The sequence below is a fragment of the Lontra canadensis genome, unplaced genomic scaffold (genome assembly GCF_010015895.1).
Source record: "Lontra canadensis isolate GAN:19392208 unplaced genomic scaffold, GSC_riverotter_1.0 scaffold1, whole genome shotgun sequence".
Lineage (NCBI taxonomy): Eukaryota > Metazoa > Chordata > Mammalia > Carnivora > Mustelidae > Lontra > Lontra canadensis.
The window spans coordinates 93,749,434-93,775,035 of NW_022630995.1; the positions used below are offsets into that span (position 1 = coordinate 93,749,434).

At 38.0% G+C, this 25,602-nt stretch overlaps 2 protein-coding genes and 1 long non-coding RNA gene across 6 annotated transcripts in view; 2 read left to right on the forward strand and 1 right to left on the reverse strand.

Moving 5' to 3' along the window:
• The window catches only part of ARSJ (arylsulfatase family member J), an 87,965-nt gene extending 64,212 nt beyond the window's left edge, over nucleotides 1-23,753 (forward strand). For all 3 annotated transcript variants that reach the window (XM_032858971.1, XM_032858989.1, XM_032858981.1), the window contains one exon: nucleotides 21,349-23,753. In XM_032858971.1, the coding sequence (XP_032714862.1) occupies nucleotides 21,349-22,753 (1,405 nt within the window). In that variant the 3' untranslated portion in view covers nucleotides 22,754-23,753. The remainder of the gene's footprint in view (nucleotides 1-21,348) is intronic.
• On the forward strand, nucleotides 12,892-14,160 carry LOC116868558 (E3 ubiquitin-protein ligase FANCL). 2 transcript variants are annotated; one of them, XM_032859011.1, is made up of 2 exons: nucleotides 12,955-13,062; nucleotides 13,124-14,160. In XM_032859011.1, the coding sequence occupies exon 2, from the start codon at nucleotides 13,127-13,129 to the stop codon at nucleotides 14,033-14,035; it is 909 nt and encodes a 302-aa protein (XP_032714902.1). In that variant the 5' UTR covers nucleotides 12,955-13,062; nucleotides 13,124-13,126; the 3' UTR covers nucleotides 14,036-14,160. The 2 variants fall into 2 exon arrangements, with proteins under 2 accessions (XP_032714892.1, XP_032714902.1); XM_032859001.1 differs by having other exon boundaries at nucleotides 12,892-14,160.
• LOC116868566 lies at nucleotides 14,198-25,162 on the reverse strand. The gene is made up of 3 exons (XR_004382861.1): nucleotides 25,150-25,162; nucleotides 25,073-25,076; nucleotides 14,198-14,412 (listed from the first exon to the last, which is right to left on the reverse strand). It is a non-coding gene; the product is annotated as an uncharacterized LOC116868566 (long non-coding RNA).
• Between the last annotated feature and the right edge of the window lie 440 nt (nucleotides 25,163-25,602).

The following is a 25,602-nucleotide window of genomic DNA, read 5'->3' on the forward strand; positions in this document are numbered from 1 at the left end:
TACTTTCCATTCAGGTCTCAAGTCACTAAAATCTGGACTTCTACTAAAATATGGTTTACTATGTTGTCAGAGAGAAAGAATTTCCTCTGCCCTTCAAGGTCCTTCTAGCTGAACTAAGAATCAAATTGACATAAGACAGATTAACAGGAGAAAATCAAATTTAGTTTCATACAAGACATGAACTTCCAGAGACAGGCAACATGAGGTTTATTTGACTTCCTGAGCTAAGGAGAGGGGTAACAGTTTGGGGGTACAAAGAGAAGGAAGTCTATTAGCAGGAAGGTGAGGGGAGATGTTTGGAAAATAAAGGTTGCCCTATTATATGGTTAAGTTTCTTAGGTAAAAAGGAAATTATGTTACTATCTCTCTTGCTGTTACATCCAGGAAGTTGTGGGGGAGGTAAAGAGCTTTTTCTGAATTTGCTGTACTTAACTCAAAATAAATTTCACCTGGGAGGAATAGCAGGCTGAAATGACATCAGGTAGCAGGAGATCAGCTAGATAGTTTATCAAACCATTCCAAATCCCTACAAATCCAACAGGGGATCAAAGAGAAGAAGAGCAGCAATTCTAGAAATAGAAAGTTGACCACTTTCTGAAAGGTAGGACTTGCGGAGAAGTGAATCCAAAGTGACGGGAAGATAGACCACAGGGGGAGGGGCTGGCTCCCAGCAAGCGGTGGAGCAACGGAGCACAAAATCTGAACTTTTAAAAGTCTGCTCCACTGAGGGTGGAGCATTGCTCCAGAGGCTAAGCGGGTGTGGAGCCCTCAAGGGGACAGTGTGGTCTCAGGTCCTGCGGGATCACCGAAGGATCAGGGGTGTCTGATTATCACAGAGGTTGCAGGTATTAGAGCAGGAAGCTAGTCACAGAGATGGAGCCGAGAAGTAAGCTGTCAGCTCAGCATTACCTTAAGCTGTGATCTGTGGCACAGTCAGACCACTGCTCTTTGAGCAGGGACCCCACAAGTGGCAGATCCGGGGAGATCCCCTGGAAAAGCGGCAGGGATATGCTGGGTTTGGTGACTCCAGGTGGGGCTGTGTGCCAGAGACAGAGGTGCCCGGTCACAGGCCGGGTGAGCTTGACACGCAGCCGGTGGCCAAGGAGAAGGGAGTGATTGAGCGCTTTTCTCCGAGGGTGCACTAAGGAGTGGAGCCCTGAGCTCTCCAATCCTCCGGGCAGGAGATTGGGAGGCCACCATTTTCATTCCCATCCACCAGAACTCTACGGAAAGTGATCAGGGAACAAAAGCTCCCAAGAGCTAACCAGAGCAGATTACTTAGCCCGGCCCCTGGCAAGGACAGTGCAATTCCGCCTCGGGGCAAAGACACTTCAGAATCACTACAACGTGCCCCTCCCCCAGAAGATCAGCAAGAAATCCAGCCAAGACCAAGCTCACTTATCAAGGAAACAGCAGAATTCCAGAGGAGGAGAAAGCAAAGCATGGAATTCATGGCTTTCTCCCCATGATTCTTTAGTCTTGCAAAGCTAATTAAATTTTTAAAAATTTTTTTCTTATTCTAGTTTTTGTAACTTTTACTCTTTCCTCTTTTAATGTTTTTTAACTAGTTTATCTTAACAACACCTTTCATTAAAAAAATCTTTTTGAAACTTCATTATTATAGTCATATTTTATCATTCATTGTATCTAACTTTACTTTTTGTATACACATGGGGTTTTTTCTCCTAAAAAATTTTGGGATACAACTTTTTCTAATAAATCAAAATATACCCTAAATCTAGCACAGGACTTTGTTCTAGTCTCCAGCCTGAGCAAATTCTCCCCACTTTCTTTTTCTTTCTTTTCCCAACCAACTTATCTTATCAACTCCTTTTTTAGAATTTTTTAAAAATTTTCATCTTTACAATCATATTCCATCCCTTCATCGTGTTTACTTTTACTTTTGTATTTATATATATACACATATATATATAAATATATATATTTTTTCTGTGTGTGTGTGTGTGTGTGTGTATAACTTTCTTTCTTTAAAATTTTGGGAGGTAGTTTCTTCTAAGAGACAAAAAGTACTCCCCAAATTAAATGGGTAGCTCTGTTTTATTCACCAGTCTAATATCTATATTTCCTTTTTTCTTTTTCTTTCTTTCTTTTTTTTTTTTTTTTTGAACTTCTTTTTACCCCCTTTCCTCTCCCCATGATTTGGGGTCTCTTCTGATTTGGTTAATGCACATTTTTCTGGGGTCTTTGCCACCCTTTTAGTACCTTATTCTCTCCGTCATATACAGTTTTTTTTTAAAAGATTTTATTTATTAATTTGACAGAGATATAGAGAACACAAGTAAGCAGAGTGGCAGGCAGAGGGAGAGAGAGAAGCAGGCTCCCTGCTGAGCAGGAAACCCCCCCCCCCATGTGGGGCTCAATCCCAAGACCCTAGAATCATGACTTGAGCCGAAGGCAGCCGCTTAACCCACTGAGCCACCCAGGCACCACTTCTTCATATATTCTTATCTGGATAAAATGACAAGGCAGAAAAACTCACCACAAAAAAAGAGAACAAGAGGCAGTAACAAAGGCTAGGGACCTAATCAATATGGACATTGGTAATATGTCACATCTAGAGATCAGAACGATGATTCTCAAGGTGCTAGCTGGGCTCAAAAAAGGCATGGAAGATATTAGAGAAACCCTGTCTGGAGAAATAAAAGCCCTTTCTGGAGAAATAAAAGAACTAAAATCTAACCAAGTTGAAATCAAGAAAGCTATTAATGAGGTGCAATAAAAAATGGAGGCTCTTACAGCTAGGATAAATGAGGCAGAAGAGAGAATTAGTGATATAGAAGACCAAATGATGGAAAATAAAGAAGCTGAGTAAAAGAGAGACAAACAACTACTGGACCGCAAGGGGAGAATTCGAGAGATACGCGATACCATACGACAAAACAACATTAGAATAATTGGGATTCCAGAAGAAGAAGAAAGAGAGAGGGGAACAGAAGGTATATTGGAGATAATTATTGTAGAGAATTTCCCTAATATGGCAAAGGGAACAAGCATCAAAATCCAGGAGGTGCAGAGAACCCCCCTCAAAATCAATAAGAATAGGTCCACACCCCATCATCTAATAGTAAAACTTACAAGTCTTAGTGACAGAGAGAAAATCCTGAAAGCAGCCTGGGACAAGAAGTCTGTAACATACAATGGTAAAAATATTAGATTGGCAGTGGACTTATCCACAGAGACCTGGCAGGGCAGAAAGAACTGGCATGATATATTCAGAGCACTAAATGAGAAAAACATGCAGCCAAGAATCCTATATCCCCGTAGGCTATCAGTGAAAATAGAAGGAGAGATAAAAAGCTTCCAGGACAAACAAAAACTAAAAGAATTTGTAAACACCAAACCAGCTCTACCGGAAATATTGAAAGGGGTTCTCTAAGCAAGGAGAGAGCCTAAAAGTAGTAGATCAGAAAGGAACAGAGACAATATATAGTAACAGTCACCTTACAGGCAATACAATGGCATTAAATTCATATCTCTCAATAGTTATCCTGAATGTAAATGGGCTAAATGCCCCAATCAAAAGACACAGGGTATCACAATGGATAAAAAAACAAAACCCATCAATATGCTGTCTGCAAGAAACTCATTTTAGATCCAAAGATACCTCCAGATTTAAAGTGAGGGGGTGGAAAACAAATTACCTTGCTAAATGACATCAAAAGAAAGCTGAGGTGGCAATCCTTATATCAGATAAATTAGATTTTAAGCCAAAGACTATAATCAGAGATGAGGAAGGACACTATATCATACTCAAAGGGTCTGTCCAACAAGAAGATCTAACAATTTTAAGTATCTATGCCCCTAACATGGGAGCAGCCAACTATATAAGCCAATTAAATAACAAAATCAAAGAAACACATTGACAATAATACAATATCAGTAGGGGACTTTAACACCCCCCTCACCGAAATGGACAGATCATCCAAGCAAAAGATCAACAAGGAAATAAAGGCCTTAAATGACACACTGGACCAGATGGATATCACAGATATATTCAGAACATTTCATCCCAAAGCAACAGAATACACATTCTTCTCTAGTGCACATGGAACATTCTCCAGAATAGATCACATCCTGGGTCACAAATCAGGTCTCAACTGGTACCAAAAGATTGGGATCATTCCCTGCATATTTTCAGACCATAATGCTCTGAAGCTAGAATTCAATCACAAGAGGAAATTTGGAAAGAACCCAAATACATGGAGGCTAAAGAGCATCCTTCTAAAGAATGAATGGGTCAACCAGGAAATTAAAGAAGAATTGAAAAAATTCATGGAAACAAATGATAATGAAAACACAACTGTACAAAATATGTGGGACACAGCAAAAGTGGTCCTGAGGGAAAATGTATAGCGATACAAGGCTTTCTCAAGAAACAAGAAAGGTCTCAAATACACAACCTAACCCCCTACACCTAAAGGAACTGGAGAAAGAACAACAAAGAAAGCCTAAACCCAGCAGAAGAAGATAAATAATAAAGATCAGAGCAGAAATCAATGAAATAGAAACCAAAAAAAAAAAAAAAAAAAAAAAAGGTAGAACAAATCAATGAAACCAGGAGCTGGTTCTTAAGGACCCAAATAAGTAAAATCATGAACGATAGAGGAGAGATCACAACCAACACCAAAGAAATACAAACCATTATAAGAACATATTATGAGCAACTATACACCAGGAAATCTGACAATCTGGAAGAAATGAATGCATTCCTAGAGATGTATAAACTGCCACAACTGAACCACGAAGAAATAGAAAACCTGAACAGACCCATAACCAGTAAGGCGAATGAAGCAGTCATCAAAAATCTCCCAACAAACAAGAACCCAGGGCCAGATGGCTTCCCAGGGGAATTCTACCAAACGTTTGAAGAAGAATTAATTCCTAATCTCCTGAAACTGTTCCAAAAAATAGAAATGGAAGGATAACTTCCAAACTTATTTTATGAAGCCAGCATTACCTTGATCCCAAAACCAGACAAAGATCCCATCAAAAAAGAGAATTACAGACCAATATCCTTGATGAACACAGATGCAAAAATTCTCACCAAAATACTAGCCAATAGGACCGACCCAATAGTACATTAAAAGCATTATTCACCATGACGAAGTGGGATTTATTCCAGGGCTGCAAGATTGGTTCAACATCTGCAAACCAATCAGTGTGATACAATACATTAATAAAAGAAAGAACAAGAACCACATGGTACTCTCAGTAGCTGCTGAAAAGGCATTTGATAAAGAACAGCATCCTTTCTTGATAAAAACTCTTCAAAGTGAAGGGATAGAGGGTACATACCTCAATATCATCAAAGCCATCTATGAAAAACCCACACAATATCATTCTCAATGGAGAAAAACTGAGAGCTTTTCTGCTAAGGTCAGGAACACAGCAGGGATGTCCATTATCACCAATAGTACTAGAAGTCCTAGCCTCAGCAATCAGACAACAAAAAGAAATTAAAGGCATCCAAATCAGCAACAAAGAAGTCAAACTATCACTCTCTGCAGATGATTTGATACTTTATGTGGAAAACCCAAAAGACTCCACTCCAAATCCACTAGAACATGTACAGGAATTCAGTAAAGTGTTAGAATATAAAATCAATGCACAAAAGTCAGTTGCATTTCTATACACCAGAACAAGACAGAAGAAAGAGAAATTAAGGAGTCAATCCCATTTACAATTTCACCCAAAACCGTAAGATACCTAGGAACAAACCTAACCAAGAGGGAAAGAATCTGTACTCAGAAAACTATAAAGTATTCATGAAAGAAATGGAGGAAGACACAAAGAAATGGAAAAATGTTCCATGCTCGTGGATTGGAAGAACAAATATTGTGAAAATGTCTACGCTACCTAAAGTAATGTACACATTTAATGCAATCCCTATCAAAATCCCATCCATTTTTTTGCAAAGAAATGGAACAAATAACCCTAAAATTTATATGGAACAAGAAAAGACCTCAAATAGCCAGAGGAATGTTGAGAAAGAAACCAAAGTTGGTGGCATCATAATTCCAGACTTCAAGCTCTATTACAAAGCTGTCATCATCAAGACAGTATGGTACTGGCACAAAAACAGACACATAGATCAATGGAACAGAATAGAGAGCCCAGAAATAGACCCTCAACTCTATGGTGAACTAATCTTCAACAAAGCAGGAAAGAATGTCCAATGGAAAAAAGACAGTCTCTTCAACAAATGGTGTTGGGAAAATTGGACAGCCACATGCAGAAAAATGAAACTGGACCATTTCCTTACACCACACATGAAAATAGACTCAAAAGGGATAAAGGACCTCAATGTGAGAAAGGAATCCATCAAAATCCTTGAGGAGAACACAGGCAGCAACCTCATCCACCTCAGCTGCAGCAACTTCTTCCTAGGAACATTGCCAAAGGCAAGGGAAGCAAGGGCAAAAATGAACGATTGGGATTTTATCAAGATCAAAAGCTTTTGCACAGCAAAGGAAACAGTTAAAAAAACCAAAAGACAACTGACAGAACGAGAGAAGATATTTGCAAACGACATATCAGATAAAGGGCTAGTATCCAAAATCTATAAAGAGCTTAGCAAAATCAACACCCAAAGAACAAATAATCCACTCAAGAAATGGGCCGAGGACATGAACAGACATTTCTGCAAAGAAGACATCCAGATGGCCAACAGACACATGAAAAAGTGCTCCATATCACTTGGCATCTGGGAAATACAAATAAAAACCACAATGAGATACCACCTCACACCAGTCAGAATGGCTAAAATTAACAGGTCAGGAAATGACAGATGCTGGCGAGGATGTGGAGAAAGGGGAACCCTCCTACACTGTTGATGGGAATGCAAGCTGGTGCAACCACTCTGGAAAACAGCATGGAGGTTCCTCAAAATGTTGAAAATAGAACTACCCTATGACCCAGCAATTGCACTACTGGGTATTTACCCTAAAGATACAAACATAGTGATCCGAAGGGGCACGTGCATCCGAATGTTTATAGCAGCAATGTCTACAATAGCCAAACTATGGAAAGAACCTAGATGTCCATCAACAGATGACTGGATAAAGAAGATGTGGTATATATACACAATGGAATACTATGCAGCCATCAAAAGAAATGAAATCTTGCCATTTGCGATGATGTGGTTGGAACTAGAGGGTATTATGCTTAGTGAAATGGGTCAATCAGAAAAAGACAATTATCATATGATCTCCAATATGAGGAAGTTGAGAAGCAACATGAGGGATTTGGGGGGTAGGAAAGGAATAAATGAAACAAGATGGGATCGGGAGGGAGACAAACCATAAGAGACTCTTAATCTCACAAAACAAACAGGGTTGCTGGGGGGAGGGGGCTAGGGAGAGGGTGGTTGGGTTATGGACATTTGGGAAGGTATGTGCTATGTTGAGTGCTGTGAAGTATAAACCTGGCAATTCACAGACCTCTACCCTTGGGGAGCTAATAGTACACTATATGTTAATTTAAAAATTAAAAAAAAAATAAGTCAAACATAATAAATATATAAACAAACAAACAAACAAACAAATAAATAAAATTTCACCCCAAAGTAGCCCGTCTTGCAGCAGCTTCCTCTTGGCCCCTACAAGGTCATACATGCTTATCACCAAGTCAGTTGTTGTCTTTTAATTCTCACCTTTCTTGGCTTCTCTACCATATGTGATGCAGTCAGCTCTAAAACTGCCCTTTACTACTCTAATTCAGGCAGCAGCTATTTCATCTCAAACTCTTTCACTGGTGCTCTTGCTTTTCTTCTGAGTGATTATATTTCCTGGGCTCCATCTTTAGCCTTCAGTCTCCATCTTGTCTTTAGATGGTCTCATGTACTCACATGAATTCACCTGCCACCGATATGCTAATGGGTCTTTAATCTTGGAGTTATTTCATCTTTTACATCTCCAGCTGGATACCTTACAGGTGCATCCAACCAAACACAGAGCAGGATTCATCGTCTTCTTATTCATTCCTGTTCTTCTTCCTACTTTTCTGAACTTAATGCAAGAAAACTCCTTTTACCCCACCACCCAGCCCAGACACTTGGGACTCATTTTTAACATCCATTATCCCACTTTCCGCACAGCCTGTAGCCGTCTCAGATGTGCCTCATTAGAGTCCTCTCCTCATCCTTACTGTCACCAGCCTCTGTTTCAACTGTCAGTGTTTATCTCATACACTAGGGCAAACATCCCTGCCTTTGTCTTATTCCACTACAATCTGCCCTTGACACTACAGAGTGTTTTTTCTATGCAAACTTTTGTTATGTATTAGTCTTTTCAAAAGTTTTTCAGTGGTTTTCTGTGATCATCACATTAAGTACAAAAACCTTTGTACAGCTGTATGCTATAATACAACTCTGTGTAACTTGGCACTTACTTGTCTCTGTAGTCTCATCTTGCATCAAGATATGTCCAAATCTCTGTTCTCATATTTGGAACTGTTGATCCACAGAGGGCCAAATTCTTTCCCTTTGTGCATTTGAATGTTCTTTTCCTCTCATTGAAATACTCTGCCTTCCCTTCAAATCTTCACCTGGCTGACACCTCCTTCCTCAAGAATCACCTCAGATTTGTGTTCCCTTGTGACTTCATGCTTTTGTCGATATTGTTCCAGGTGTTTCAAATACCTGCCATTTCCCCATATTCACCTAGATACTATATCTGTTTTTTCCCCATATTCATCTAGATACTACTACAGATCAAACATGGCCCTTTTAAGAGCATTTCCCAACCCTCTATGAGTAGTCAGAGAATGCTGTGGTTGTCTTTCTTGCAGTATTTACTCCTGTTATGATAATCCTCTAATTCTTGTCTGTCTCTAACACTAGACTTCTTACCTAACTATACATCATAGCCCCTAATTCAGGAAATGAGGGGAAGCCCTGGTGTGTTGCCATGCCAACTGCTCCATCCTGAAGAATCCCAACAAATCAAAAGCATAGCTCCTGGCTGGGTTTGCCAACAGTGTTGCCCAACAAACTCAGATAAACTTGTCACAGGAGAAGCCAATAATTCAAGAGAGGGGGGTTTTGGAAAAGAGAGAGAGAAATTTATTTTGGGTGCAGACTGCTGGGGTAGGTGGTAGGCTTAAGCCTTAAAAACAGACCTCTCTACTGGCAATGTGAAATTTCACAAGGAAAGGATGGAGGGTGGAGGTGCGTGCAAGACAGCAGGCAGAGGGTCCATGATCATGAAGAGGGGTCGGTATGTGCTCAGCCCATGAACATGCATAGGGAAGGGGATGTGTGTGGTCTTCTAGGCAGTCCATTGCTATCTGGGCTTTTCTGGCCTGGTGGTTGGAATGTTCCAGTCATTGCAAAACAACTTCATTAATGCCTCAAGAAAGTCTGATAAGAAATAAGCACGATGGATTTTAGTTAGAGCGCAAGTTAAGCTATCTTTTCTATTTCTGATTTTAACTGGTGGAGTCTATGGTTGAGCAAGAGGGCTTGCTAACTGAGTGCCTTGTGAGCAGGAATCATCTCCTTCAAATTTATGACCCCCAAAGTTAGCAGTGTCTGGCTAAAGGTAGGGGAACGAGTTTTAAATAAGTAATTCATTCCAAACTATGACTTGTTTTTCATCTCATGAATGAATATCCATTCATTCATGAGATAAAAATATAGGCATTGAGTTGTTATGGTACCTCTTTCCCACTTATACCCTTTGTCAGAAGATATAATTAACTGAAGGATAAAATTAAGGCCCGTATCTTGATGAAGTCCCAAAAGTTCATTTTTGCTTTTGTTTCTGTTGCCTTTGGAGATGTGTCTTGAAAGAATTTGCTGTGGTCAATGTCGAAGAGGTTACTGCCTATGTTCTCCTCTAGGATTTTGATGGATTCCTACCTCACATTGAAGTCTTTCATCCATTTAGTTTATCTTTGTGTCTTGTGTAAGAGAATGGTTGAGTTTCATTCTTCTCTATATAGCTGTCCAATTTTCCCAGCACCATTTATTGAAGAGACTGTCTTTTCTTCCATCGGATATTTTTTCCTGCTTTGTCAAAGATCATTTGATCATAGAGTTGAGGGTCCATATCTGGGCTCTCTACTCTCTTTCATTGGTCTATGTGTCAGTTTTTGTGCCAGTACCATGCTGTCTTGGTGATCATGGCTTTGTAATATAGCTTGAAAATAGGCAATGTAATGTACCCAGCTTTGATTTTATTTTTTCAACATTTCCTTGGTGATTCAGGGTCTTTCCTGGTTCCATACAAATTTTAGGATTGTTTGTTCCAGCGTTTTGAAAAATGCCATTGATATTTTGATTGGGATGGTGTTGAAAAGTATAGATTGCTCTGGGCAGAATAGTCATTTTAATAATGTTTGTTCTTCTGATCTATGAGAATGGAATGTTTTTCCATCTTTTTGTGTCTTCTCTAATTTCTTTCATGACTGTTTTGTAATTCCTAGAGTATAGATCCTTTACCTCTTCGGTTAGGTTTATTCCAAGGTATCTTATGGATTTTGGTGCTATTATACGTGGAATCTATTCTCTATTTTCTCTTTCTAGTTTCATTGTTTGTGTATAAGAAAGCAACTGATTTCTCTGCATTGATCTTTTTTATCCTGCTACATTACTGAATTGCTGTATGAGTTCTAGTAATTTTGGGGTGGAGACTTTTGGATTTTCCACATACAGTATCATGTCATCTGTGAAGAAAGAGAATTTAACTTCTTTGCCAATTTGAATACCTTTTATTTCTTTTGTTGCTGTTGCTAGGACTTCTAGTACTATGTTGAAGAATAGTGGCAAGAGTGGGCATCCTTGTCGTGTGATCTCAGTTGGAAGGCTCTCAGCTTTTCCTCATTGAGAATGATATTCGCTGTGGGTTTTTCATAGATGGATTTTATGAAGTTGAGGAATGTTCCCTCTATCCCTATTCTCTGAAGAGTTTTTCTCAGGAAAGGATGCTGTATTTTGTCAAATGCTTTTTCTTCATCAATTGAGAGGACCATGTGGTTCTTGTCTCTTCTCTTATTTATGTGTTCTATCACACTGATTTGCAGATGTTGAACCATGCTTGCACCTCAGGGATGAATCCCATCTGCTTGCTGTGGATACTCCTTTTAATGCACTGTTGGATCCTATTAGCTAGGATCTTGTTGAGAATTTTGGCATCTGTATTCACCAGGGATATTGGTCTGAAATTCTCCTTTTTAATGGTGTCCTTGCCTGGTTTTGGGATCAAGGTAATGCTGGCCTCATAGAAAGCTTCTGCTCAGCAAAGGAAACAGTCAACAAAACAAAAGGCAACCCACAGAATGGGAGAGGATATTTGCAAATGACTCTACAGACAAAGGGCTGATATCCAAGATCTATAAAGAACTTCTCAAACTCAACACCCAAAAAACAGACAATCAAATAAAAAATGGGCAGAAGACATTAGCCTACAAAGGCTACAAGACCTACAAAAGGCTAACAGACACATGAAAAAGTGTTCATCATCATTAGCCATCAGGGAAATTCAAATCAAAACCACACTGAGATGCTACCTTCTACCAGTAAGAATGGCAAAAATTGACAAGGCAAGAAACAACAAATGTTGGAGAAGTTGTGGAGAAGGGGGAACCCTTTTACACTGTTGGTAGGAATGCAAATTGATGCAGCCACATTGGAAAACAGTGTGGAAGTTCCTCAAAAAATTAAAAATAGAGCTACTGCATAACCCAGCAATTGCACTACTGGGTATTTACTCCAAAGATACAGATGTAGTGAAAAGAAGAGACATATGCACCCCAATGTTCATAGCAGCAATGTCCAAACTGTGGAAAGAGCTGAGATGCCCTTCAACAGATGAATGGATAAAGAAGTTGTGGTGCATATACACAATGGAATATTCAGAAAGGCTGAATGCCCAACTTTTGCATCAACATTGATGGGACTGGAGAAGATTATGCTAGGTGAAATAAGTCAAACAGAGAAGGTCAATTATCATATGGTTGTGTTTATTTGTGGAACATAAGGAATACTATGGAGGACATTATGAAGGGGGAGAAATCAGGGCGGGAGATGAACCATGAGAGACTATTATCTCCAGGAAACAAACTGAGGGTTTTAGAAGGGAGGGGGTCAGGGGATGGGTGAATCTGGTGAGAGGTATTAAGAAGGGCACAGATTGCATGAAGCAATGGGTGTTATATGCAAACAATGAATCATGGAACCCTACATCAAAAACTAATAATGTACCCTATTGTGACTAACATAACACAATAAAAAAAAAAAAAAGAAATTAAGGCCTATAAATAGAATGACAGTCTTCAAGATAAAAGAGTCTTTTGGAAGGAAGTGATAAAGGAACATCTTTCAGAATATGGAAAATTAGTTATATTTTTCTAATTTATAAATATCTGAGTGACATTTAATTCATACGCTGTAGTCTCTTATACCTGGTTCCTTCCCTTCAAATACCAATTTCTCCCTCACTATTGGTTGATTTTGTATTCTATAACAATACTAGACATTGGAGTCTGCATGGAACCATGAGGATTCATATTTTATCTTTATATGTATCTTGTATTTGTAAGAGTACATTAACTATGTAATTGGATTAAAACAATAATATTGTATTAGACATTCCTAGACAAAAGAGAATTCAAAACTACTGCCACTACCAGAACCCAGTGATATAAATTAATATTTAAAAAGATTACAAAAGTCTTTACACATTCTAATGCCAAGCTGAAAGGCCCACTTAGCTTTTGTCTTTTAATTTGGCAGGGAAGTGAGAATGATTGCTATTGATTTTAACAGATTTGGCATCAAATCTAGATTTACTACTGTTCATATGGAATTTCTTCACATGGTACCCAGATGGTAATTAAAAAAAAAAAAAAAAAAAAAGTAGACTAGCGGCCCCACGGACTGCGGACCATGGCGGAGATGGAAGCGAGCCTGTTGCGCCAGTGCCCGCTGCTTCTGCCTCAGAACCGGGCGAAAACCGTGTACGAAGGATTCATTTCGGCTCAGGGACGTGATTTTCACCTTAGAATAGTGTTGCCTGAAGATTTACAAATGAAGAATGCAAGATTATTATGTAGTTGGCAACTGAGAGCAATACTTAATGGATACCATCACATAGTACAACAGAGAATGCAGCACTCTCCTGATCTAATGAGCTTTATGATGGAGTTGAAGATGATTTTGGAAGTTGCTTTAAAGAATAAACAAGAGTTGTATGCACCACCTCTGCCTCCCCAGTTCTACTCCAGCCTTATTGAAGAGATAGGAACTCTTGGTTGGGATAAACTTGTATATGTGGATACTTGTCTCAGTACCATCAAGTTAAAAGCTGAAGATGCTTCTGGTAGAAAGCATCTAATAACTCTCAAGTTGAAGGCAAAGTACCCAGCAGAATCTCCAGATTGTTTCGTGGATTTTCCTGTTTCATTTTCTATTTCCTGGACACCACAGAGCTCCTTAATAAGCATTTACGGTCAGTTTTTGGCAGCCTTAGAATCACTGAAGGCATTCTGGGATGTTATGGATGAAATCGATGAGAAGACTTGGGTGCTTGAGCCAGAAAAACCTACCCGGAGTGCGACAGCACGCAGAATTGCACTAGGAAATAATGCTTCAATAAATATAGAGGTTGACCCCAGGCATCCTAGTATGCTTCCTGAGTACTGCTTTCTTGGAGCAGACCATGTGGTAAAACCTCTGGGAATTAAGCTGAGCAGGAACATACATTTGTGGGATCCAGAAAATAGTCTGTTACAAAACTTGAAAGATGTTTTAGAAATAGATTTTCCAGCTCGTGCTAACCTGGAAAAATCTGATTTTTCTATGGATTGTGGGATTTGTTATGCCTATCAGCTTGATGGCGCCATTCCTGATCAAGTGTGTGATAACTCCCAGTGTGGACAGCCTTTCCATCAAATATGCTTATATGAGTGGTTGAGAGGACTACCGACTAGTAGACAGAGTTTTAACATCATATTTGGTGAATGCCCATATTGTAGCAAGCCAATTACCTTGAAAATGTCTGGAAGGAAATCCTGAAATAAGAATGTAACATTTCTATGAAGAACTGGCAACTTTAAAAATTATCAAAAGGATTTTATTTGATATCGTCATAGAAAATATAAAGCAAGACATACTAAAGTCAAAAGAAAAAGAATGATGAAGCCATAGTAATACATGTCTGCCTTCATCTCCTCACTAAGAGTAAAGTCTGTTATCTCCATACCAGTTGTAGAAGTATATGTATACCAAGATGAAGATCTCAAATTATTGACTATGTCTGGACTGGCAGAATCTTGATGGGATTCATAAAATGAATTGGGGAATTGTATGCTGCTGGATTGTTGTGGAGAACTTTTTATTTCATTCAGAATTTCTTGAGATTTACAGTACTTCTGTCTTCTTCTTGTGCTTTCCTATAGAAAGAAAAATATGTATATTGTTAGGTTTGAGTTATCCTAGTATTTTTGTATTCTGTAAGAATACTAAATATAACATGTTACATAAAAAGAACCAAAAAAAAAAAAAGTAGACTAAATTTCAAAATTAGTTCATTTTTTAGTCATGATTACTGCATTCAGGAATATTTTGTGAAAAACCTATTTTTTAAGCTAACTTTATATTATTCAAAGAAAGAACTTAAATATATACAGATGCATTGTGGAAACTTCTTTATCAAATACCTGTACGTAAAATTATAAACTTGTTTATTTAAAGCTGCTCTGAAGTTGCATGGCATTCTTTAAGGAAACATTGACCTGTCATCCTTGATCCATGAATTCTTAAGAGTTAGAAGACACCTTAGAGGTAACCTAACACTCCTTTCCCAATTCAGATGCATCTTTTTTATTTTAATTAAAAAAAAATTTTTTTTAAGATTTTATTTATTTATTTGACAGACAGAGATCAGAAGTAGGCAGAGAGGCAGGCAGGGAGAGAGAGGAGGAAGCAGGCTCCCCGCAGAGCAGAGAGCCCGATGCAGGGCTTGATCCCAGGACCCCAGGATCATGACCTGAGCAGAAGATAAAGGCTTTAACCCACTGAGCCACCCAGGCGCCCCTTAGATACATCTTTTACAGAATCCCTGGCAGATGATTGTATAGTCTATTTTGTTGTTCTTTTCTTTTCTTTTTTCTTTTCTTTTCTTTTTTTAGTTGTGGGGTTTTTTTTAGTTGTTGTTTGTGTTGTTGTCATCTTGCCATGTACCATTTTGTAATGTTATCCATTAGTCAGAGTTGTATACTTTGGAACAAAACAGAGATCAGCTGGTTCATCTACTGTTCACCAAAATATGAAAGCCACAAATTCAGAAGTCCTTGATTTTTTTCCTTTTCCTTTCCCACTATCCTCCCTTCACTGATTTTGTCCTATCAGTTCTAAATTCAAATTTTACATCTGATTTATCCACTTACTTCCATTTTTACTGCCACTAGGTGGTAGTCCAAGCCACCCCTTTGACCTACACTACTGTAATAGCCTTCTCCTTAATCCCTGTGCTTCAGTTGTCATTTCTTCACAATCAACTTTCTGTACCAGCTCTCTCCATACTGGAATACATACACTGCAGGGCAATGCAGGATCGTTCATTAGGATACAAGAACAAATACCGGAAATTCTATTTATATTTATTTTTATCCCATCCTTTTTCATTTCTGTTTAGTGTATGCTTATGATGTTCATAAATTAGTACAGTAGTGCATGTGTGCCATTTATAAATAAATAAGCGTACATTTATTTGGGGGACCATGTTTAAATATTGAGTACTCTATTCCAGATATATTCTGATTAGCACAGAGTAGGATTATTACTTCTTAGAATTTGCACACTGCCCTTATATAATGTAAGATCTTATTAACATTTTAGCTCTTTTCTGTTTTGCTTTTTTTCAAATTCATAGTCTGATATATCCAACTTCCCAGATCCATAAGAAACATGTAAATCATTGCTTTTTACCATGCAGTGCCTTCCATTTATTCCAATTAGATTTTCTTACACTTTTTTAAAAAATTTTTGAAACAATCTCATATTCCAGAGAAAGTCAAGTGCCATACATGTACAACACAAATAACATTTTTTCCTGGACCTTTTGAGAGTTCACTGTCAACTTGATGACCCATCATCTTTAATACTTTTGTTTATATTCCCTACAAACAAAATCTCTTTCTTTGCTGGGTCCTGAGACTATGAAAACCAGGAAATTAACATTGTTAATCCCATTTAATCCTCAGACCCTACTTAAATTTTGCCAGTTTTCAAAGTATGTCTTTTATCATAACTATTCCAATTCAGAATCACATGTTACATTTATTTGTCATGTTTCCTTATTCCTCTTTAAATTGGAAAAATTAATCATTCCTTCTTTGATTTACATTACCTTGACGCTTCTGAATATTTTAGATTGGTTATTTTGTAGAATATCCTTCAATTCGGGTTTGCCTCTTGTCTTCTCAGGTTATGCACATCGATTCAGGTTCTGCATCTTAGGCTGGCACACCACGTTGTGTTCTTCTCATTGCATCCTATCGGCAGGCACATGACAGTTGGTCCCAGTTATTGGTGATGTTAACTTTGATCACTAGATTAATATGGTGTTTATCAGGTGCTTTCACTTTACAGTTACTCTTTTAAAGATTTTATTTATCTACTTGTCAGAGAAAGAGAGTACAAGCAGAGGGAGCAGCATACAGAGAGAGAAGCCAGCTCCCCACTGAACAAGGACCCGATGTGGGACTCGATCCCAGGACCTTGGGATCATGACCTGAGCAGAAGGCAGATGCTTAACTGACAAAGCCACAACGGCATCCCTGCACAGTTACTCTCCTATCACATGTTTTGTGGGAGGTATTGTGAGAATATGGCATTATCCTATTCCATAGCAAATTTTTATTTTTTGCCAATTTATTTATAATAGTATGGACTCAGGGTTTCCCTATTTTATTCAGTGGGTAAAATTTTTTACTATCGCTATTTATTTTGATACTCACATTGTCCCATATTCGGCCAGTGAGATCCCCTTCATTCAGGCTTCTACATCTTTTTGATATATTCCCTTCACTCTTTGAGCACCTCCTTAATTTTTGATCAATATTTCACCTTCTTTGTTTTGACATTTCAGGCCATTTATATTACTTTGAGTCTTGATTAGGCTCAAAGTTGATAATATCAACTCTTCCTCTTATATGATATATATTAATATACTATTTTGTATTTTGAAGAATTATAGATCATCAAGCTAGTTGCTGCTGCCTAGTCAAAGTCACTATCAAGCCAAAGATTCTTCCCTGGATTTCAACCATCTCCTTCTTTTCTTTTTTTTTTCTTTTTTTTTAAAGATTTATTTATTCATTTATTTGACAGAGAGATCACAAGTAGGCAGAAAGGCAGGCAGAGAGAGGAGAAAAGCAGGCTCCCTGCTGAGCAGAGAGCCTGATGTGGAGCTTGATCCCAGGACTGGAGATCATGACCAGAGCCGAAGGTAGAGGCTTAACCCACTGAGCCACCCAGGCACCCTCTCCTTGAAAGAAAATAATTTGCTAACATTCAGTGCTCTTCTCCATAACTAAAAGCACTGACTCCATCCCAACCTGATCCCAAGGTTCAGAGAACTCATACATAAAAGTCACTGCCATTACTGATCTTGACTTAGAGCTCACTTAAGGATATCAAAGCTTTGGGTACCAGGAGGTGGTAGACAAAAACAAACAACTTTGTCCCTGGCACACATTTTTTAAAATTTATTTTATTTCTTTTCAGTGTTTGAGAATTCATTGTTTATGTACCACACTCAGTGCTCCATGCAATATGTGCCCTCCATAATACCCACCTCAGTATACTGCTTAATTGAGCAAATGAATAAATGCAAATAAACGAACCCAAATTTTAAATGGGTCTAACTGTCCAATAATCTGTGAGTGTTCATGGAAAAGCCTTTAAACCCAAAAATCTGGATTACAGATTTTTTTTTCAAGGATTACAGCTGTAAAACTTGACAAACCACTAAATTACTCTGAGTTTCAGTGTTTTTTGCTTCCGTTGTTATTAGAAGAAAATAATAAATGGAACACTCCTGCCTCATCCACAGACTTGTACAAGCCAGAGAAATCATGTAAATGAAAATTATCTGTATGCCTTAATTGGTACTAAAGAGTAACATTATCATTCTTTTGGTGAATATACAATGTTACCATATGGTTATTTTTTTCATTATTTTATAAGAAAATGAGCAGATTTTTGAAATGCCCATCATTTCCTAAACTGCCTAATGCTGATATTTTTTTAAAAAGAAAATGGAGCTTAAAATTTTTTAAATTAATTAAATAAAGTAACATAGAGAAGAAAAGAAAATGAAGCTAACTTAGCTTTTTGAAATACTCACAAATCATCTACTCAAAAATTGTTCTCAGATTTCTCTGGGATCAATATAAACCTCACTATTTGATTTACAAAAATCCTTCCTTTCTTTAATTAGAAAGTTAGAACAGATTTGCTTCTCAAAACTGATGACATTTTTTTCCCTGCTCTTTGATTTTTCGAAAAGTACTCATTTTACTTTTTTTAAGATTTTAGTTATTTATTTGTCATAGAGAGAGCACAAGCAGGGGGAGAGGCAGGCAGAGGGAGAAGCAGGCTCCCTACTGAGCAAGGAGACTGATGTGGAACTTGATCCCTGGACCCCAGGATCACGACCCAAGCCAAGGCAGATGTTCAACTGACTGAGCCACCTAGGCATCCAAGAAGTACTGATTTTAATTCTTAAAAAGAATAGAGAGAGAATCAGATTTAACTCCTGTCATTCAGGAATCAATTTTACAGGTTGGTGGGGCAGGCTGGAGGAGTTGGGGGTCATCTCTATATCTCTATTCTATCTATAAAATTAACATAAAAGTGTCCTACTTCTCACTATTATAGTGAGAACTAAACATAATAATGCATGTGAAAGAATGCCTATAAATAATAAAACTTTGTACAAATATGTAAGGAGCATATGACTCAGAACTTGGAGGTAATAATAGCAAAACCTGTCATCTACTGATGTACTCTCCTTATCGGGTTCTATGTTCTCTTTCAATGTTACAACAACCCAATATGTATTATTATCCCTATTTTACAGATGAGGAAACTGAGGATCAGAGGGGTTAAGTACTGCCCAAAGTCACACAGCTAATAAGCAGTGGAGAAATTCAATCCCAGGTCTGTCTGACCCCCAAACTCTATCATTAACCCATGACCCAAATTCTACCCCAAACTCCACCAGTTTGGCCCCAAAGTCTTGAATCCATTTAATAAGTCTGTCCTGAAAAGTTCTCTTCTGTTTATGAGCTGCTGCCAAACCTTAATGTTGTTGGTTCTAAATTTTCCAATATGAAGACTGTCCTAGGTTGTGGAAACCATACAGTTAATAGTTCTGATGTCTCTTATTTATCTGCTAACACTGTCCCCTCTCCTGAAAGAAGCAGATCTCTTCTTTCCTACTCTTTTTTATGTGAGCATTTTCTGTATTTCATGCTTTTCAAAAGGCTCAATTACTTTTGCTTTTAGTACTAGCTGAGAAAATGCCCAGTTTGATTATAAAAATGTATTGGTTAGCCATTCAATGAATTGAATAGATACTTTCACCAAGTACATTTTCCACATAGAATTATTTAGTTAATAATTCATTAAAATTATTACCCATACAGATTTTTCCATTTTTAAATTTACTCAGTGTTTACACTGATAGGTGTTACCAATTTGTCATGTACTCATAAAAAATCGATGGTTTCACAAGTAAATGTTTTGGATCCTGAACTGGATCATCAAAAATTATCAAGGATAATAACAATATTTTCTGAATTTGGTGTTAAATAATGCTTGTGAAATGCTTATTTCTTTGAGAGTTTTTATATTTTTAAATTACTACAATTGTGATCATTGTGAAACTTTGACAGCTTAATGATCAGCAGAGTAGACAAGTCCATGTGGAATGCTGCTTTCCATCAGTGATCACATTTCCCTATGGGGCCTACCAAACCATCAATGTTACTGCAATTGATATTTCAAAAGGATTCACAGTTACATTATCCTGTCATTTGAAAATTTAAATAAATTGCACTAATCACCCAAGGTATGTATGACAAGATGGCCTTTCAGGTTCAATCAGTTTTTAAAATTTTTAATTTTGATCTCAATATTACTCTCTGTAACCTGATTCCAAGAATATCTTCACATCTACCTTAAAACCTTCTGCAATCTTCATTTTCTCAAAATTTCTGTATTTTGTTTTAAAAGTCCTTTTGAACTTATATAATGACTATAGAATCAATTGCTTTTAAATGTTGTGAACTAATAGGCACGTCTTGACCCAAATGAAAATTCATACACTTATGTGATGGTAACCCTTCTCTGAGGAAAAGTCCTTGGCAAAATATCCTTGGGACAAGAACAATGCTGGAAACTAACATTCACTTAATTTTAACGTATAGAAGGTGTTGTCTTGTTTTCTTAGACTATAAGTGAATCTAATTTTTTCTTAAATTGAGACACTGGAAAAAAATATGAAAGGACTCTTTTCCTTCTGTTTTGGGGAAAATGTAATCCTTCTTTAGCATTAGCTAAAACCCTTACCCTAAAATGTTTTTTCAGAATAATGTACTGTGAACCAGAAAAATTCCCTTTCTCTTTACAGAGATCTAACAGGTTGGGGACTAATTATAAAATATATTTTGACAATCAAACAGCAGACTTTTATATAACTTTTGCTTGTATTTTTAGTGCTTCAGAATTAGCTTGAAATAGATCTCAGGAAATGATTCGGGAGCTAATGTGAGATCCCCAGACTAAAAACTAATAATACTCCTCTAACATTTGTATCCTTTCCCTCATCACATTAGCTTTCTATGTCATATAATTAATTAAGAGTTTAAAGTTTATTCAGATTAATTCCATTAGAAGAACTTTAAAAATACTGAGATAAGGGTGCCTGGGTGGCTCAATCGGTTAAGCATCCAGCTCTTGATTTTGGCTTAGGTCATGATCTGGGTCATGAGATTGAGCCCTATGTAGAGCTCCATGCTCCAAGTTCAAGATTCTCCTTCTGCCCCTCCCCTGTCCCACTCACACTCTCTCTCAAAACAAAACAAAAGTGCTTTGAGATAAGTGGTGAAATCTTAGTTTCAAAAGTACTGATTTAGAGTCAAATGTATTTCAAATGTTAAATATGAAGCTAATTAGGATAAGAATTCTGAGTCAACCATAGAAATGCTGAACTGGTCATATTTTACTTGAGGTAAAGTTTCTCTTCATAGAAACATTGTTTAAGAATCATTGTAATATCTCTTTTATCCTGCACTGACAAAATTTTTACTCTTGTCAAGGTATCAGATACACACCGGACTTCAACATTCTATCATAAGACCTACCCAACCCAACTGTTTACCTCTGGACAATGCAACCCTACCTCAGAAGCTGAAGGAGGTTGGCTATTCAACACATATGGTTGGAAAATGGCACTTGGGTTTTTATAGAAAAGAATGTATGCCCACCAAGAGAGGATTTGATACCTTTTTTGGTTCCCTCTTGGGAAGTGGTGATTACTACACACACTACAAATGTGACAGTCCTGGAATGTGTGGCTATGACTTGTATGAAAATGACAATGCTGCCTGGGACTATGACAATGGCATCTACTCCACACAGATGTACACTCAAAGAGTTCAGCAAATCTTAGCTTCCCATGACCCCAGAAAGCCTATATTTTTATATATTGCCTACCAAGCTGTTCACTCACCGCTGCAAGCCCCTGGCAGGTATTTTGAACACTATAGATCCATTATCAACATAAATAGGCGGAGGTATGCTGCCATGCTTTCCTGCTTAGATGAAGCAATCAACAATGTGACCCTGGCTCTGAAGACATATGGTTTCTATAACAACAGCATTATCATCTACTCTTCAGATAATGGCGGTCAGCCCACAGCAGGAGGAAGTAACTGGCCTCTCAGAGGTAGCAAAGGAACATACTGGGAAGGGGGCATTCGGGCTGTCGGCTTTGTGCATAGTCCACTTCTGAAAAACAAGGGAACAGTGTGTAAGGAGCTTGTGCACATCACTGACTGGTACCCCACTCTGATTTCACTGGCTGAAGGACAAATTGATGAGGACATTCAACTGGATGGCTATGATGTCTGGGAAACCATAAGTGAAGGCCTTCGTTCGCCCCGGGTCGATATTTTGCATAACATTGACCCCATTTATACCAAGGCGAAAAATGGCTCCTGGGCAGCAGGCTACGGGATCTGGAACACCGCCATCCAGTCGGCCATCAGGGTGCAGCACTGGAAACTGCTTACAGGAAACCCTGGCTACAGTGACTGGGTTCCCCCTCAGTCTTTCAGCAACCTGGGGCCCAACCGGTGGCATAACGAACGAATTACCTTGTCGACTGGCAAAAGCGTATGGCTCTTCAACATCACAGCTGACCCATATGAGAGAGTGGACCTGTCTCACAGGTATCCCGGAATCGTGAAGCAGCTCCTACGGAGGCTGTCACAGTTCAACAAAACCGCAGTGCCCGTCAGGTACCCCCCAAAAGACCCCAGAAGTAACCCTCGGCTCAATGGAGGAGTCTGGGGACCGTGGTATAAAGAGGAATACAAGAAAAAGAAACCAAGCAAAAAGAAGGCTGAGAAAAAGCAGAAGAAAAACAAGACAAAGAAGAAACAGCAGAAAGCAGGTTCATTTCCAAATTGCCATTCAGGTGTTTGCCATTATCGTGGATAAGTACACATTTTTTCCAAAATTGGTTAAACTTAAGTCAGTCTTAGTCTTTTAGCTGTTTTCTAGGTAAACCAGCAAATCTGGCTCAATAATATCACTGCCATTAGCACCAGACTTATTTTCATGTCATGGTCACAAGGAAAACAGGTCTATTCGGTGCCAAAGGTGCTACCATTGCAAGCCACACTTGGAGGAGGATAGAGACGTTTATTCCTTTTGCTCCTTTATGAAAGTGCTCATTAAGGATTTCAGCTGTTGTGCTTCAGTCAAGGGACCAAACACTTGCTTTCAACTGCAATCAATGAGTATGTTAATTTGATGGAAGTTACAGGGTAGCGTGATGAAAACTACTTTTGTGTAGTTTTGAGGTTGCCTCGCCTCAAAAGGCCTTGAAAAATATTTTTTCTTAGTGAATTATTGTATCTCTATCTTATGATACTTGGTTTTTCTAAATTAATTCCATTTCATGTATCATTTCCTTTCCTGTGAAAATAAGTTGTTTCCTCCCGTGTAAACAGCTTGCACCTCATTTTATCACGCATGAGGGAATGGCAAATAAGAATGTTTGAGCACACTGCCAAAACGTGAATGTAACTATTTTCTAAACACTTAAACAGAATGACATTTCAACATAAAGTACATAATTTATTTTACAGAAAAAAATATTGTTTTCATAAAGTTATACAAATGACTTTTATTTTATTTTTATTTTCTATATACTGTTAGAAGTTTATTTCATGTCTTTAAGATTACCAAGCACTGTAATACTATAAATTACTGTAATACTGTGTGAATTCATAGAATAGAAAAAGAAAATTTGTCAGAAAAAATGATAATCATCATTGTTCAACCATTATTTTGAATGTAAAAAGATGGATATATTCCTTACAAATTACTTGGAAATTCAGTGTTGTATGGGGTTGAGAGACACCTTTATTGTTTCTATCATAAACATTTTATTTATGTGTCTTTATTATTAAAATGACTTATTTCACAGCACTAACAAATTTAGTGTGGTTTTCCTGATCCAATTTCTAGATAAAATTATTCATCTTAACAAGAAAAATCTTTACAAATACACAATTAAAGCCATGATTTTCTAACAACCATAGTAAATAACACAGATTTTGCAAATAAGAGGTGTCTCCACTTGGCTATTTCAGAAACAAAAATATTATTTTTGTTAATCTATAACATTTATAATGATCCTCCTCTTACATAAAGTAGATATGGTGGGATGTGATTTTAAGCTCTCTATTAATGACCACGACTTTTTTTTTTTAAGATTTTATTTATTTATTTGTGAGAGAGAGAGAGCACACAAGCATGGGGAGCTGCAGACAGAGGGAGAAGCAGACTCCGCACTGAGCAAGGAGCCCAGTGTGGAACTCAATCCCAGAACCCTGAGATCATGACTTGAGCCAAAGGCAGATGCTTAACCCACTGAGCCACCCAGGCATCCCCTTCCATATCTTTTTTCAATGAGAATAAATTAGCTCACAGTCTTCTATCTGGAAATGGCTTCACAGATGTTATTAGCTATTTGTAAGAATACCTGCCACCTGCACATGATGCTAGGTAGACTGTGATTTAAGAGAAGTCTGTCTTGCAGGGTGCCTGGGTGGCTCAGTTGGTTAAGCAGCTGCCTTTGGCTCAGGTCATGATCCTGGGTTCCCTGCTCAGCAGGGACTCAGCATGCTTCTGCCCCTCCCCCCTACTCAGGTGCTGGGCTCTCTCTCTCTCTCTCTCTCACAAATAAATAAATAAAATCTTTTTTTAAAAAGTCTGTCTTGCCCTTAAGAAACTAAAGTCTAATATAATAATCATGTAAAAATATTGAACAAAAATATTTTCAAAATACTGTCAGCAAATCTCTAGGTATTTCAAGATGGCCAGGAAGGAAAATACTATACAGTTGACTTTCACGTCCCAATCATTAAAACTGTGTTAATACTGGGCATTTAGTCTCGGGTGTCATTTTCCTGAACTGTGATTTTCAGGCTACATTTCCAGAGCTGTCTGTGGCTCTTTCATGTATAAACAGCAATTCTTTAAAACCTCTGATCCTTTTACTAGGAGACTGAAAGAAAGTCCTGGACTGAAAAATGAGTTTTCCACTAGTTTTGTCAGAAAGCAGTTTGTGGATATAGCTATGTGTCTTGGGTGAGAAAGGATATAAAACAGTTAATTCAAATAAAAAAGCAACAAAGCAACAAATACCAAGGCAGCAAACACTTTTGGTGCCTTTCCAGTGAAAACAACCACCCCAGGTCTGTCAAGTCTACTAAAGGAGTTGTTTCATCTGGAATTACATACTCTAACCTCACTTTTCAAAAAATTGAGTGACTGTTAGTTTGCTTGACTGGGCCGTTTTTGAAAATCTTAAGGATAGAGAAAACACTGTGCCACTGACAGTTGAATAAGTATACAGTAAATACACTTTAGCATTTGCTACTCCAAGGTCCATGAATTTGGCATCAGGATTAGCTTCTTAAGTATTTTATTCATAGGATTCTTGAGCACCCAAATTGTGAATTTGTCAGTAGCCATCAGAATATGCTGGTAGAAATAAGCTGGCTTGGGGCACCGGGGTGGCTCAGTGGGTTAAAGCCTCTGCCTTCGCCTCAGGTCATGGTCCCATGGTCCCAGGGTCCTGGGATCGAGCCCCGCATCGGGCTCTCTGCTCAGCGGGGAACCTGCTTCCTCCTCTCTCTGCCTGCCTCTCTGCCTACTTGTGATCTCTGTCTGTCAAATAAATAAATAAAATCTTAAAAAAAAAAAAAAAAAGAAAGAAGCTGGCTTGCCAAAAGCAGCACACAAAATTCTTATGTCATAAGCTAATAAATCCATTG